Here is a 17,674-nt window from a genome sequence, read left to right on the forward strand (position 1 = left end):
TTACATATTTAAGCTGATATTGGGCATTTCTAAAAATTCTTCTAATGAATAGAATGGATTAGTTAACAAGAAGTTACGAACATTGTCTTTAAATAATTTGTCAGGCTTGATTGACCCATTTTTAGACAGTTTGTTATATATTTTAATTGCCATATACTTATGACTATTGTTAGTTTTAGCTAATCTATTTTGTGGCAACAGCAGAGAAGTACACGTTCTTGTATAGTAGCCATGCCTTTCATTTGTTACACTTAAATTAGGTAGTTCAGCAAGTATGTAGTTAACACTGTCAAGAATATATAAACTAATTACTGTTAAAATTCTATATTTAATGAACAATGGTTGCTTTCTCATTTATTTTTCTGCTGTTTCCCCAGAGTATTAACCCATACCTTAAAACAGACTGAAAAAAGGCAAAGTACGCTGTCGTTACATACTCAAATGTCACACAACACATCAGTCTCTTCAACAAATATATAACTGTTGACAACCTAACCACTATGTGATCAACATGAGAGTTCCATGTTAGACTGTTGTCAAGTACAATACCTAAAAACTTTGCCTTCTGTTTTTCTATTTTTGAGGTCTTTGATAGACTGAACCACATATTCTGGGTCTTCTCCTCATTTAATAGCAGACCATTGGCATTAAACCATGATGTTGCATTTTCTTTTGCCAATTTCATATCACTTACAAGGTTATCAACTACATGGTTTACAGATAGAAAAGTTGTGTCATCTGCTTACATATATGTCTTTACATCTATATTTCCTGGTAAGTCATTTATGTGTACAAGGAAAAGAAGTGGTCCCAATTTAGATCCCTGTGGCACACCGTGATGAACCTCGAGTATGTTTGACAGATGACTTCCTGAACTCACCACCTGCTTCCTTTTATTGAGGTATGATTTGATGAGTTTTAAACTTTTATCACATATTCCATAGTACTCATGTTTAGAGAGCAGAAGTGAGTGGTCAACACAGTCAAAAGCTTTGCTCAGATCACATAAGGTTACCTGTGCATGCGCATGGTCCTCAAATGCTGCTACAATGTCTCTGACTAAGAGCTCTATGGCATGTATAGCTGACCTTCCTTTTCTGTAACCAAACTGTGATGCACTTAACATACCATTTAGTTCTAGGTACTCATACATCTGCTTATATATTATGCCTTCAAAGACTTTTCCTAGTACTGGAATTAGTGAAATTGGTCTGTAGTTTTCAGGATCTGATTTGACACCCTTCTTAAAGACTGGAGTTACCTTGGATAGTTTGAGAGGATCAGGAAAAAACCCTTCTATGAGACACAGGTTTATAGAATATGTTAATGGAGCTGCAATGTAATGTATGATTTCTTTCAATAGATCGTTTGACATACTAAAAATATCTGTACTGTATGAATTTTTGATTTCTTTGACTATTTTAAGAACTTCATGTTGACATACCTCTTTTAAGTGTTTCAGTGATGATCTGGCCCTATTATGATTTAGGTTTGCTCTCTTCAGATAATCTATACATGTTACATTAGGTTTACCGATCAGCTTTTTGATATCATCAGCACAGCTTACAAAATATTTATTGAATGTATCTGCTGGTATTGGGACGGTCTTGTTGAAGTTTCTGACTTTTTTAACTATATATGACGGTAGTATCTGTTCCCGAAAGAACAGTTACCGTGGATGACCATGCAACTTTGCTAGAAATGAAATGATGATTAAATGGACATCCTAGCTGCAAACAGGCGTTGATGAACTTCATTGGGGACATGCTGAAAATGTGTGCCCCGACCAGGACTCGATCCAAAAAATATGGCTTCTCGGCCATTGATCTTCTTGTGCAAATGCACACGCTATGCCTGAACTCGTACGGGACTTGGTAGATTCATCTGCCACGAGTAATGAGTATAATGGGCAAACATCTATTAGGCGCACTACGAATGTAGTGGTGTGGACATGTTGGGAATGTGGATCTCATGGGGAGCGTGCAAGGGATAAGTCCCTGCAGATCCACTATCCTCTGTGCCCGTGGTGGCTCAGATGGATAGAGTGTCTGCCATGTAAGCAGGAGATCCTGGGTTCGAGTCCTGGTCGGGGCACACATTTTCAACATGTCCCCAATGAAGTTCATCAACGCCTGTTTGCAGCTAGGGTGTCCATTTAATCATCATTTCGTATTATGTTTTGTTAACTTTTGTGGAGCCTTGCTCTCATCCCCTTTTATAAAATGTCTTAACTCTACTGTTAACATGGAGTGGTCTGAGAAAACAAATTCATTTACCTTGGTGGAGTACATATCACAAGCACAGTTGACAAAAGCATTATCCAAGCACACTTGTAGTCTTGTTGGTTCTGAATTTACATGATGGAAGTTGTGCTGCCTTAGCATATTCAGTAACTTATTTACACTGGGTTTGTTACATGTTACATCAAAGCTTGAATTAAAGTCTCGCCCAATTACAGTTACATACTGTTTCCATTTCGTTATGTAGCAGAGTACACTGTCTAAATTATCTAAAAAAGTTTTATTATCTGAGTCAGGGGAATGGTAGATACATACTATGATAAGTTTCATTATATCACGTATGATCCCGATAATTTCAAAGTGTTTCTCTACACATGCCCAACTAAGATCTAGTTCTCTACACTCTATTTCATTTGAACCATAGATAACAGTACCACCATTATGGTACTGAGATCTGCAAAAACTGTTTCCATATTTAGAACCTTCTGGTTCATAGTATTGTATTTGTTCTGCTTTAAGCCAATGTTCTGATAGACATAAGAAAGAATACTTATTCTGTGGCAATGACTCCTCCAGAATTTCAACTTTATTTTCAAGACCCTGAATGTTTAAAAATAGGATGTTGTTGTGACTTATCTGTGAGTTAGCAGGCTGGTTTTTCACATTTTTATTTTCTTCTTGGCTTGAAACCATAAAAAATTATCACTGAATGACACAGATGTATTTTTCCTTTGGCTCCTCCTTAAGCATTGCTGTGTTGCTGCCCCAGTCGTTGTTGGTTCTGCTGCTGTTGCTGCTTCTGCTGATAATGATGGTGCTGCTGCTGTTTCACTTATTTCTGGTGTTTGTTGTTCCATAACTGCTGTGCCTTTCTGTGAATTATTAACATTTGGAGTGTTCACTTGCATTAATAAAATTTCACATTTGTCTTGGAGAGGTGTAGCTTCACTGACAGCAGATTTCACATTGGAGTCTACAGGATACACACACTTCCTGTCCATGAGAGGTATGACTTTTCTATCATCACACTGCACATCTGAGATTTTATTTACAAGTTCTAACATTTTTGATACTATTACGTTTTATTCAAGTACATTTAGATGGGAACCATGTGTTGTGTGAAATCTTTTCCCTAAATTGCTGATGCTCACAAATGTTACATTTTCAAACCGCTTGCAAATATTTTGCATCTCTTTATGTGCAGTTTCAATTTCTTTATTTACACAGGACCATTCTATCAAGTCGTAACGGTGTGGCACTGAAAAAACAATAACATTTGTTCCTCTCAGCTCATACAGTTTTCTTTTTAGCAAGATTAAGAGATCGTTTTTTTTTTGTTCCTAGCTTCCCGCCAGGAAGATGGAAAAATCCTTTTTGCTCAATGAGGAAATTATTTCTTGACTCATTGACGTAGCAGCACTGAATTTTGCTCCTGGTTTTATTGTACAGTTAAAACTAAAATTCTGACTACTTGTACACCGAAATTCAGCAGCTGTATTTTGTCCTTGGCATACAGTTCAATTTTACCGGTACTTGCTGTTCCGAGATTACCTGTTTTCTGCCTACCTTTGCAGTAAGCGAAGTCTTGTTTGGCACTATTTATTATGTCTTTTTTGCTAACACATGCCGATATTGTCTCAGTAGAGCAGCTTAGCGGTGGAAGATTTTTCATGACCACTTTCACATATGATCTTTTACTTAACTGCTGCTGAAATATTCCATGTTTTACCTTATTCACAAAGTCGTTTGGTTTTCCACATGGTACACTCACACTGTTAACTACACTTTCACAATCCATAGTCGAAAGAGCTTGAAAGTAATTTTCATTCACTATATTTATGTTTCTTTCACCATTTTCTGTATCTTGTATTATCTGCTTGCGTCTTTTGTACTTCACTTCCATCCAATTCTCTGACATATTCGTACTTTCATGGCACGAGTTTTTCATGTTTCATTCACTTTTTTCTTCTTTAAGTTTCTTGATATCCATCTTCAAGGAACTGATAATAAATTGTAAACTAGACACCCGTTCGCTGAGCTTTGTAATTTCATCCTTACAACTGTCACAATTTTTCATTTTCACGGCAAAATTCACACTTTTTCTTGGACACGCACAATGAATTTTTACACTAGCCGCCATCCTACTATGATATTCTTCTGTAGCTCCACATTTTGAAAGCTTCTATTCTCTTCTTGTCCAAATTAGTTATTGTCCATGTTTCACTTCCAAACATGGTTACACTCCAGAAACGAATTCCTGACACTTAAATGTATACTTGATGTTAACAAATTTCTCTTCTTCAGAAACACTTTCCTTGCCACTGCCAGTCTACATTTTATATCCTCTCTACTTTGACCAACATCAGTTATTTTGCTCCCCAAATAGCAAAACTCCTTTACTACTTTAAGTGTCTCATTTCCTAATCTAATTCCCTCAGCATCACGCGACTTAATTCGACTGCATTCCATTATCCTCGTTTTGCTTTTGTTGATGTTCATCTTATATCCTCCTTTCATGACACTGTCCATTTCGTTCAACTGCTCTTCCAAGTCCTTTGTTGTCTCTGACAGAATTACAATGTCATCGGTGAACCTCAAAGTTTTTATTTCTTCTCCATGGATTTTAATACCTACTCCGAATTTTTCTTTTGTTTCCTTCACTGCTTGCTCAATATACAGATTCAATAACATCGGGGAGAGGCTACAACCCTGTCTCACTTCCTTCCCAACTACTGCTTCCCTTTCATGCCCCTCGACTCTTATAACTTCCCTCTGGTTTCTGTACAAATTGTAAACAGCATTTCGCTCCCTGCATTTTACCCCCGCCAACTTTAGAATTTGAAAGAGAGTATTCCAGTCAACCTTGCCAAAAGCTTTCTCTAAGTGTACAAATGCTAGAAATGTAGGTTTGCGTTTCCTTAATCTTTCTTCTAAGATAAGTCGTAAGGTCAGTATTGCCTCAGGTGTACCAACATTTCTACGGAATCCAAAGTGATCTTCCCCGAGGTTGGCTTCTACCAGTTTTTCCATTCGTCTGTAAAGAATTCATGTTAGTAGTTTGCAGCTGTGACTTATTAAACTGATAGTTCAGTAATTTTCACATCTGTCAACACCTGCTTTCTTTGGGATTGGAATTATTATATTCTTCTTGAAGTCTGAGGGTATTTCACCTGTCTCATACATCTTGCTCACCAGATGGTAGAGTTTTGTCATGACCGTCAGTAGTTCTAATGGAATGTTGTCTGCACCCGGGGCCTTGTTTCGACTCAGATCTTTCAGTGCTCTGTCAAACTCTTCACGCAGTATCGTATCTCCAATTTCATCTTCATCTACATCCTCTTCCATTTCCATAATATTGTCCTCAAGTACATCGCCCTTTTATAGACCCTCTATATACTCCTTCCCTTCTTTGCTTTCCATCTGAGCTCTTGATATTCGTACAAGTGGTTCTCTTTTCTCCAAAGGTCTCTTTAATTTTTCTGTAGGCAGTATCTATCATATCTCTAACAAGATAAGCCACTACATCCTTACATTTGTCCTCTAGCCTCCCTGCTTAGCCATTTTGATCTCATTTTTGAAACATTTGCATTCCTTTTTGCCTGCTTCATTTACTGCATTTTTATGTTTTCTCCTTTCATCAATTACATTCAATATTTCTTCTGTTACCCAAGGATTTCTACTAGCCCTCGTCTTTTTACCTACTTGATCCTCTGCTGCCTTCACTACTTCATCCCTCAAAGCTACCCATTCTTCTTCTACTGTATTTCTTTCCCCCATTCCTGTCAATTGTTCCCTTATTCTCTCCCTGAAACTCTGTACAACCTCTGGTTTAGTCAGTTTATCTAGGTCCCATCTCCTTAAATTCCCACCTTTTTGCAGTTTCTTCAGTTTTAATCTACAGTGCATAACCAGTTGATTGTGGTCATAGTCCACATCTGCCCCTGGAAATTTCTTACAATTTAAAACCTGGTTCCTAAATCTCTGTCTTACCATTATATAATCTATCTGATACCTTCTAGTATCTCCAGGATTCTCCCATGTATACAACCTTCTTTTATGATTCTCGAACCAAGTGTTAGCTATGATTAAGTTATGCTCTGTGCAAAATTCTACCAGATGGCTTCCTCTTTCATTTCTTACCCCCAATCCATATTCACCTACTATGTTTCCTTCTCTCCCTTTTCTTACTCTCAAATTCCAGTCATCCATTTTTGTCTCCCTTCACCACCTGAATAATTTCTTTTATCTCATCATACATTTCATCAATTTCTTCATCATCTGCGGAGCTAGTTGGCATATAAACTTGTACTACTGTTGTAGGCGTGGGCTTCATGTCTATCTTGGCCATAATAATGTGTCCACTATGCTGTTTGTAGTAGCTTACCCGCACTCCTACTTTTTTATTCATTATTAAACCTACTCCTGCATTACCTGTGGTGTCACTGCCAGACACCACACTTGCTAGGTGGTAGCCTTTAAATCGGCCGCGGTCCGTTAGTATACGTCGGACCCGCGTGTCGCCACTGTCAGTGATTGCAGACCAAGCGCCACCACACGGCGGGTCTAGAGAGACGTCCTAGCACTCGCCCCAGTTGTACAGCCGACTTTGCTAGAGAAAGTTCATTGACAAATTACGCTCTCATTTGCCGAGACGATAGTTAGCATAGCCTTCAGCTACGTCATTTGCTACAACCTAGCAAGGCGCCATTATCAATTGCTATTTATCTTGTGATGCCTGTACCGTCAGACCGATGTTCACCAATTATGAATTAAAGTTAAGTATTCCAGATGCTATGAACTATTTTTGCTACTATAAAGACCTTGTCCTGTTCCAGACCTCACGCCATCCTGCGTGAGCTTAAACGCATGCCTTTCAGCTACCGGTCATAGTGGCTTGGCTGTCTTGCCAAGTCACAACATTACCCGTGTTTGATTCTGTATTTATAACCCTGTATTCACCTGACCAAAAGTCTTGTTCCTCCTGCAACCGAACTTCACTAATTCCCACTATATCTAACTTTAACCTATCCATTTTCCTTTTTAAATTTTCTAACCTACCTGCCCGATTAAGGGATCTGACATTCCATGCTCCGATCTGTAGAACACCAGTTTTCTTTCTCCTGATAACGGCGTCCTCTTGAGTAGTCCCTGCCTGGAGATCCGAATGGGGGACTATTTTACCTCTGGAATATTTTACCCAAAAGGACGCCATCATCATTTAACCATACAGTAAATCTGCATGCCCTCGGGAAAAATTACAGCTGTAGTTTCCTCTTGCTTTCAGCCGTTCGCAGTACCAGAGAAGCAAGGCCATTTTGGTTAGTGTTACAAGGCCAGATCAGTCAGTCATCCAGACTGTTGCCCCTGCAACTACTGAAAAGGCTGCTGCCCCTCTTCAGGAGCCACACGTTTGTCTGGCCTCTCAACAGATACCCCTCCGTTGTGGTTGCACCTACGGTGCGGCCATATGTATCGCTGAGGCACGCAAGTCTCCCCATCAATGGCCAGGTCCATGGTTCATATCCCACTTCTTTGCACCAGGATTCTTCCTGATTAGTTTCTTTAAATTTCAGCATACTCTTCATCATTACTAAATTGTGATCTGAGTCTATATCTGCTCCTGCTTACGTCTTAGCATCCAGTATCAGATTTCGAAATATCTGCCTGACCATGATGTAATCTAACTGGATTCTTCCCGTATCTCCTGGTGTTTTCCAAGTACACATCCTCCCTTGTGATTATCAAGTGGAGTATTCACTATTACTAGCTGGAATTTATTGCAGAACTCAGTTAGTCTTTCTCCTCTTTCATTCTCAGTACTAAGCCCATATTCTCCCGTACCTCTTCCTTTTACTCCTTTCCTTTCAACCACATTCCAATCCCCCTGACTATTAGTTTTTCATCTCTCTTTATATACTGAATCATCTGTTCATTATCCTAATATATTTTCTTTCTCTCTTCATCCCCTGCCTGCAGCATTGGAATGTATACATGAAATATTGTTGATGATGTTGGTTTGCTGTTGATTCTCATGAGAACAATCCTATCACTGAACTGTTCCCATTAACTCACTTTCTGTCCTACCTTCCCATTCATAAGGATTCTACTCCCATTCTACAGTTTGCTGCTACTGTTGACATTATTCTATACTCATCTGATGAGAAAACCTTATCTCCTTTCCATTTCACTTCAGTGACTCCCACTAAGTCTAGATTGAGCCTCAATCTCTAGCTTCCCTACCAAGTTCAAACTTCTGACATTCCGCATTTCGATTTGTAGAACATTACCTTCTCATTGGTTATCCAATTTTTTCTCACTGTCACTTCCCCGTTGGTAGTCCCTTTCCAGAGATCTGAATGGGGGACTAGTCCGGAATCTTTTTCCGGTGTTAAGATCATTGTGTCACCTTTTCCATTATGGGCCACATGTCCTGTGGATACACATTACGTGTATTTAATGCAGTGGTTTTTATTGATGTCTGCTTCCTCATGCTTGATCAATGCTAATTCTTCCACATTTTACGGGCAGTTCACGACCCCAAGGGCGAGAAAGTATCCTGAATCTCTGTCGGCTCCTCCGCCATCTTTGACAAGGCTGTTGACAGAACAAGGGTGACTTCTTCTGCAAAGAGTCTTTGGCCACCATAGCTCATGATTTTTATTCAAAATTTAAGCAGTGGTGAGGTTCAAATCCAGGACAAAGAACGTTTTTATTACTAGTGAGAGACACTCCACATAGACCACAGGTGCACCACTGCACACTACATCCATCTAAATCTGCTGCTGTGTTCAGACCTTGGTCCCTTCCTACACTTTTTACTCCCCACACTTTACTTCATTATTAAATTAACATTCCTAGTAGCTCAGCATGTGCTCTATCAACGAATCCACTCTTTAGGTCAAGCTGTGCCACAACACTCTCCTCTCCTCTCCTCAACTCAATGCAGTACCCATCATTAGCTACTTCATATGCCTATTTAAACTTCAGTATTCTTCTGTAGCACAACATTTCAAAAGCTTCTGTTTTATTCTTAATGATGTGGCCTACTATCTACATTTCACTTCCATATAAGGGCATACTTTAAACACAGATTGCTGACTGAGAAAACGCAGGGCGTCCAATGAAGAAATCTCTGATTTCAGAGAAGGTATCTTTATTGTGAAAGCTGTATGAACTTTATACAGAAGTTATATACAACTTTCAAAATAGTTCAAAAAGTTGCCAACAGATGGTACTGCACGCTGTGCAGCTCGTAATGAATCAGTGCGCATAATTAAACTCGTCTTCTGCAAGTAGTCTTTCCAATCACGTCACAATTTTTTTTGAAATGTCAGCCACTCGCAATACAGAGGTGGTACAAATCAACAGTGAAATTTTCCATCACATGTTGTAGTGTCTCAATGAAAATGGTTTCCGGTGCCACAAAAATTACTGATTGAAGCTCATTCATCTCGGTTGGATGGTTCCGATGGACAGTGTCTTTCAGTGTGCCCCACAAAAAAATGGTCACAGGGAGTCAGATCAGGCAAATATGGAGGCCAATCTGTCCTTGCACCAGTAAATTTAGAGTAATCCAACTCAATGATTATGTTCTCAAAGTATTCATCAAGAAAGTGAAACATCTGTTTGGTACGATACAGGTTGGCTCCATCTACCGTGAACCATTCGATGTCTGGTGGATCCTCCGACATTAGGTGTGTGGTGGCAAATTGTCCAAAAACTACAACATAACATTCAGTAGTGACTGTTTCTTGCATGAAAAAGGGCCAATAATACCATGCTTTATACCACAGTCCAAACACTAATTTTGTGAGAATACATTTGTTTCATGTCACACAAGTCGGGATTTTCAGAACCCTAAAATCACATTTGTTTATTCACGGCTCCATTCAGATGCAAGTGTGCTTCATCTGTGAACCAGATGCAGGAAATACTGAATCCTTCATTTTCAGTTAGGGTGTGAGAAGGTGTTTCGCACAGACAGCCCTCTGTCGTACAGCTATGGACGGGCGGCTTTGGACTTTGAATTGAAACATATGTAGGCTGCAATGCTTCAAACCTGTCTTGCTGCAGTTCTGTGGACAGATTTTTTTGGTAAATAATTCCAGAAATGGTGGTGACATTTCAGGAGTAACTATAGTCTGCCTGGGGCTACGATTCTCTGCTAGGTCACCAGCCTGTCTGTCACAATTTGGTGAAGAGCCTGTGAATGGTTTTCACATTGGGTCCTTTTGGAACATTAAATGTTGTTTGACAACTGTGCCTTGTTGCAGTAGACCTGTGTTCTTAGGTATGGCATTCCAGTACCCTGGAAAACACTTTTTCAATGGAAACTGATTGCGCTGAGCTGTGGCGTACTATTTATAGGCACTACCTATTGCGATTAAACTGTCAACAGTTAGCAGATTTTTGAACTATTTTGAAACTTCTGTATAAGATTCTTAAAGCATTTACAATAAATGTACCATTTGTCACACTCATCTACTGATCTTAGTTTTCGAGATATTTAATTTTGAAAATTATGCTTCTCCACTGGATGCCCTGTCCGCCCCCGGTAGCTGAGTGGTCAGCGCGACAGAATGTCGATCCAAAGGGCCCGGGTTCGATTCCCGGCTTGGTCGGAGATTTTCTCCACTCAGGGACTGGGTGTTGTGTTGTCCTAATCATCATCAATTTCATCCCCATCGACGCGCAAGTCGCCGAAGTGGCGTCAAATCGAAATGACTTGCAGCAGGCGAACGGTCTACCAGACGGGAGGCCCTCGTCACACAACATTATTATTTTTACTGGATGCCCTGTCCCTCTTACCACTGAAATTAATTTGATTTAAAACATTTCTCTTTTACAGAAACAGTTTTCTTGCTAGTGCAAGTCTACATTTTATGACCTCTTTACTTTTGCATTTGTCAAAGATTATTCTGCTTGGGTAGCAAACTTCATCTACCACCTTTACTATCTCATTTCCTAACCTAATTCCCTCAGCATCACCTGATTTAAATCCACTGTATGCAACTATCTTTATTTTACTTTTGTCGATGTTCACTATATACCTTCTTTTCGATGCTCTATCCATTCCACTCAACTGATGTTCCAAATCGTATGCCTTCCCTGACAAAGTAACAATGTCATCAATGAACCCCGAAACTTTTACATATTCCCTCAGTTTCTCTGCAGTTTCCATTACTGTTTGCTCAATTTAAGGAGTTAATAAAATGATTGACTGATTGCTTGACTGATGGGGGTTACCAGGCTAAATGGCGAGGTCATCAGTCCACGATCCAAAAGTTACGTACATAAGATACAGGCATCTGCGACAAGTGAGCAGAACCGATCACAGGGATCAAACTATAAAGCAAGGAAGATAAAAACACACACAGTAGAAGGCATAAAATGATAGGCCAAATCTGAGAACTGGTAAAATACAGGGATAAAACAGCGGTCTTTGCACGGGAGAGTGGTCATAGGTCCCAGATTCAGAAAACACAAAGAGTGGCCCCAATGACAACCACCCTGTCCCTGCTCCAGGAGTAAAGTAAAACCTTTTAACTGAAAATAAAAACCACTTCCATGAAGGAAACTGAGGACCAGTTCAACTGTCCGTGAATAGTCTGCTAATCTTAGAGACAAGGAATCTAGAAGGCTATACTTAGTACGGAGGGCCAAAAGAAGAAGACATTCCACCAATATATGTGCTCCCTAACCACGCTGTGGGGGTGGCTTGCTACACAAGAGAAAGCAACGGGCAAGGCCTAGTACGTCCCAGTGCGTAGACGGCATAAGACAGTAGACTTCTTCCGAGAGGAGTGGAAGGAAGTGTACCAAACTGCAGTAGTCTCCTTGATTGTGCAGATTTTATTAATGAATCCTCCAGATGTCATTCCACTTTTGGGCAGAGAGATTTGATGTGTATCCCCATATCTGTACCTAGAACCAAGAGAGGGAATGGGAGAGTATTGTACCGTATGGAACTGGGGACCTACAAACGATGAGAGACTTCGTCCCTGCCATACCCTGCAGTGGTTCACAACCCCACAACAGGCTACAGCAGTCCAGTCACCCCACTGGTGCCCCGCACCGAACTCAGGGTTACTGTGCGGTTTGGCCCCCAGTGGACTTTCCCTCAGGAACATCTCCTACCAGACAAGTGTAGCCACAATGTTTGCGTGGTAGAGTAATTATGGTGTACGCGTATGTGGAGGAAGTGTTTGCACAGCAATCGACGACATAGTGTAACTGAGTCCACGCAAATAACAAACTGTTGTGAAAACACACCTGACCTTTTAGCAACAAATAATCCTGAGCTAATAACAACATCAAAACAGATACAGTGATTAGTGAATGTAGGGTTGTCATAGCAAGATTGAATATTGTAAGCCCCAAATCCTCCAAAAATAAACAAAAAATATACCAATTCCAAAAAGCAGATAAAAATTCACTTGATGCCTCCCTGAGAGACAATCTCCACTCCTTACAAATTAACAACATAAGTGTAGAGCAGATGCTGCATTGTTAGAAGGATTTTTTAACCAGTTTCTGATACTGCATGCCGATGGTGTGCTGAGACTTTTAGCTATTATAAGCAAAAGGGCATCATAGATGCCCAGTTTAATACTTATATTTTACAAAGCTAACTTATTAATCATGAATTAGAGACTCCCTTACCATATTACCTAATTACAAATACCATTTGATTTGTTTTGAAGTACTTATTAATGGGATGATTTGTAAACAGCTTTGTCATAGATAATGACCATCACCATTGTCTTCTGCACAAGCTGATTTTCTGCACAAATATACTTTCTGAAATGACAAAAATATTTGTCACTGTCACCTTCATTCATGGTTATAATTTCACATCATTCAGTTCATTTTTAAAGATGTTGTCTCTTCATTTCCACAACAGCCATTATCTCAGTGACTACATTTATTCCAAATACTGTCATTATTTAAAGCTATAAAATTCTTAAAGTTTTGCATGGGTCTCCTAGTTTTATATATGATGGTTGGTTGGTTGATTTGGGGGAAGGAACCAAACAGTGAGGTCATTGGTCACATTGAAATAGGGAAGGATGGGGAAGAAAGTCAGCTGTGCCCTTTCCAAGGAACAATCCCGGCATTTGCCTAAAGTGATTTAGGGAAATCATCAGAAACCTAAATCAGGATGGCTGGATGCGTGTTTGAACCCTTGCTCTCCCAACCTGAGATTGGTCTACAAAAAAATACCTACTCTTCAGCACATGCATGTCCCACAATATTTTTAATACACTCTCATCCTATTATGCTATCACTTTCTGTAGGCCATTTTATTAAATTTTTTATTTCTTTAACATTAGTAATTTCCACTTTCCTGTTAAAGTAATGAAAGAAAAAAGACTTTTGTAAATATTATGCAAAAACTAATTACATTTACAATTTGATCTTAGCTTAACCCTTACAAGCACAGTAGTCTCACAGTAAGAAGACCAGGGATGAAAAATAATTTAATTGTTAATTTTATTGTATTCACAAAATTTTTAGGTAAAATTTTTACACACACACACACACACACACACACACACACACACACACACACACACACACACCAGAACACATGACCATTGTTCCCTCTGGGCATTGTGTGGCTGCTGCCCAAAGACAGTATACATAGAAGTGTATACATGGGTATCAGTCAGCAACAAAAACAATTCAAGTGAGTGTAAGAATTTAAAAATTCTTAAAAAGCCCTCTGTAAGATGTATGTTTATCTACTTTACACAATTTTCTTACTGTCCACTTCTGCCAAATAGATACTTCATTAACTTAAATTGCATAAGACAAAATGGGAGTGAGTGCATCTTTTCGCTCGGAATAATGACCATTTTCTTTTTGAAAACTTTTGCACCTTATCTCACTTGTTTTATCATACCACAATTCTTATCACAAATATTCACAGGAATGTGCAAAACTGATCTTGGAACTGGAAGTGAGGGCGGTGACAGAGCTAAATGCCACTGTGCTGGCAGCTGTGAAACAATTGTGGAGGGATAGCGGTATACAGGCCTGCTACAAACGCCGTGATGAGCTGTACCTTTTGGATTCTACAAAATAGTAAGTGATTATTCATCATATACTGATGAGTATGCACAGTGTATGAGGGGTTTTCAATAAGCAATGCAACACTTTTTTTTCTGAGAGCAGGTTGATGTTATTGAGGACTCTAATAAACCATATTAATTCTCAACCTTTTGGCCACAGAACCCTATTTTTCAGCATAATCTCTGTTCAATGTGATGGCCTTATGCCACTTTAGTGGGAGGGGCTGTATGCCCACATTGTACCACTCTACCGTTTGACATTGGAGCCAACATCATACCGCATCAATAACCTCCCCCTCATCGAAGTACTGCTTCCCGTGGGGTACATCCTTCATTGTGCCTAACAGATGGAAGTATAAAGGTGTGAGATCCGGGCTGTAATATGGATGAGGAAGAACGCTCCAGTGGAGTTTTGTGAGCTCCTCTCGGGTGCACGTACTTGTGTGAGACCTTGCATTGTTGTTGAGGAGGAGAAATTCATTTGCATATTTGTGGAAACCAACATGCTAAAGTCATTTGTTCAGTTTTCTGAGGGTAGAATAATACACTTCAGTGTTGATTGTTGCACCATGATGAAAGACATCAAGCAGAATAACCCCTTTAGGGTCCTAGAAGACCATTACCATGACTAATGGCAGAGGGTGCAGCTTTGAACTTTTCTTCTAAGGATGGATAGTGTGGTGCCATTCCATAGACTGCTGTTTTGTATCAAGTTTGAAGTCATGAACCAATGTTTTGTCACCTGTGATGATGTTCATCAAAACATTGTCAAGATCAGTCTCATAACATGCACACACAGATTGTCCTTTGTCGCTCTTTGTGCTTTCTGTTAGGTGGCGAGAAACCCAGAGGGTACAAACCTTTGAGAGTACCACAACTGATGGACGAGTGTATCAGCACAACCAGTGAAGACGTCCATTTGAGCAGTGACAAGTTTGAGTGATCACCTCGAATGAGAGTGTCCACACGTTCCAAATGGCTGGCACACGGTAGATCAGACAGGTTTGCACGACCTCGTTGTGTTGACGACTCGTGCCTCAGCCAATGACTCACCGTGCTTTTGTTCACTGACGAGTCTCTGTAAACATTCTAGAAGTGCCCATTAATATCTGTGATGATCTGGTTTGCTGCCAAAAGAAACTCAATGACAGCTCCCTGCTTGGAACACACCTCTGTTACAGACGCCACTTTGGAGGATATGCATAGTGCCACCACCTACTTGAACTTCATGAAACTGTGGGGCTGAAGCAGGAATATTCCTCGATGTCCCACAACAAATTGCACATTTTTCAGCTGAAATTGGCTGAGGAAAAAAATGTGTCGCATTACTTATCGAATGCCCCTCGTATAACGTAAATGTGTGGTCGAGCAATATGTTTTAATGTTTTATAATGAAATATCAGAGGTCTTTCTAGAACTTGGACTAAAACTAGTAGTCACAGATACATCACATGGTCAAGCATGTGGTTGAGAGGGTTGCAGGAACCACTAGCTATTCCAGTCAGACAATAAAGAGAATAAAGAAGGGTGAGGAGGACAGACAAGGAAGAATGAGAAGAAAATTTTGTATTTATGAAGTAACAATGAAAAGGTTGATGTGGGAGTGACACACAATTCTCATGTGACACATTCTTTATTTTACTTTCTCAATATCAGAGTTATTGATGATGTTTGCTGTGCTACATTTTTTTCATCTTTTTTTTGTGAGGTTTACTTGTGACAGCACGTGATCGAAAAAATAGTTTGCTTTTGTCAATTCATTGTTTAAATGACTTTTTCTATTTTGGTACTCTAGTGAGGAACTATTCTCTTTCAGTGTCTGTATTTGTCAAATTATTGCTCATACTGACCTAACATGTTAACTTGAGTGTCTGTGGACTCACTAGCTATAGCTTACAAGTTATGTGAGATACGTGTCTGCGCATAGGTTCAACTATTGCGCATTGGCTGTCCACCACTAACGCTGTCCCCTCCCCTAACATGCTAACTGTGCAGGTATGGGCCAGTTTATTTTTGAGTGTACTCTCTACCACCAATAGACACAAACACTATGTGATCAAAAGTATCCAGACACCGCCAAAAACACATGTTTTTCATACTAGGTGTATTGTGCTGCCACCTACTGCCAGGTACTCCATATCAGTGACCTCAGTAGTCATTAGGCATCGTGAGAGAGCAGAATGGGGCACTCCACTGAACTGACTGACTTCGAACGTGGTCAGATGATTGGGTGTCACATGTGTCGTACGTCTGTTTGTGAGATTTCCACACTCCTAAACATCCCTAGGTTCACTGTTTCCAATGTGATAGGGAAGTGGAAACGTGAAGGAATACGTACAGCACAAAAGCGTACAGGCCGACCTTGTCTGCCAACTGATAGAGACCGCCGACAGCTGAAGAGAGACGTAATGTGTAATAGGCAAACATCTATCCAGACCATCACACAGGAATTCCAAACTGCATCAGGATCCACTGCAAGTACTATGTCAATCAGGTGGGAGGTGAGAAAACTTGGATTTCACGGTCGATCGGCTGCTCATAAGCCACACATCACGCCGGTAAATAGCAAGTGACGCCATGCTTGGTAAACATTAGACGATTGATCAGTGGAAAAACATTGTGCAGAGTGACAAATTGTGGTACACAATGTGGCGATCCAATGGCACGGTGTGGGTATAGCGAATGCCCAGTGAACGTCATCTGCCAGCGTGTGTAGTGCCAACAGTTAGATTCGGAGGCAGCGGTGTTATGATGTGGTCGTGTTTTTCATGGAGGGGGCTTTCACCCCTTGTTGTTTTGAGTGGCACTATCATAGCACAAGTCTGCATTGATGTTTTAAGCACCTTCTTGCTTCCCACTGTTAAGATCAATTCGTCGATGACGATTGCAACCCTATCAGGCACCTGTTTACAATGCACGGCCTGTGGCAGAACTTTTACATGACAATAACATCCCTGTAATGGACTGGGCTGCACAGAATCCTTACCTGAATCCTGTAGAACACCTTTGGGATATTTTGCAACGCCGACTTCGTGCCAGGCCTCACCGACCGACATCGATACCTCTCCTCAGTGCAGCACTCCGTGAAGAATGGGCTTCCATTCCCCAAGAAACCTCCCAGCACTTGATTGAACGTATGCCTGTGAGAGTGGAAGCTCTCATCAAGGCTAATGGTGGGCCAGCACCATACTGAATTCCAACATTACTGATGGAGGGGGCCACAAACTCGTAAGTCATTTTCAGCCAGATGTCCGGATACTTTTGATCACATAGCGTATAAAAGTAGAAGGTATAGACTAACTAGCTTCACCAGGGTATAGAGAGGTGTAGGTTAGAGCCCCATCTGTAATCTACACACCT

The 17,674-nt window shown here is 40.2% G+C and overlaps 1 protein-coding gene across 1 annotated transcript in view; it reads left to right on the forward strand.

The window, feature by feature from the left end:
- LOC126109420 (guanine nucleotide-binding protein subunit alpha-14-like) overlaps nt 1-17,674 on the forward strand; it is a 192,453-nt gene that overhangs the window by 103,459 nt on the left and 71,320 nt on the right. Inside the window, exon 3 of the mRNA XM_049914455.1 lies at nt 14,173-14,327. Within this exon, the coding sequence (XP_049770412.1) occupies nt 14,173-14,327 (155 nt within the window). The remainder of the gene's footprint in view (nt 1-14,172; nt 14,328-17,674) is intronic.

Source organism: Schistocerca cancellata, chromosome 12 (genome assembly GCF_023864275.1).
Source record: "Schistocerca cancellata isolate TAMUIC-IGC-003103 chromosome 12, iqSchCanc2.1, whole genome shotgun sequence".
Classification (NCBI taxonomy): Eukaryota; Metazoa; Arthropoda; class Insecta; order Orthoptera; family Acrididae; genus Schistocerca; species Schistocerca cancellata.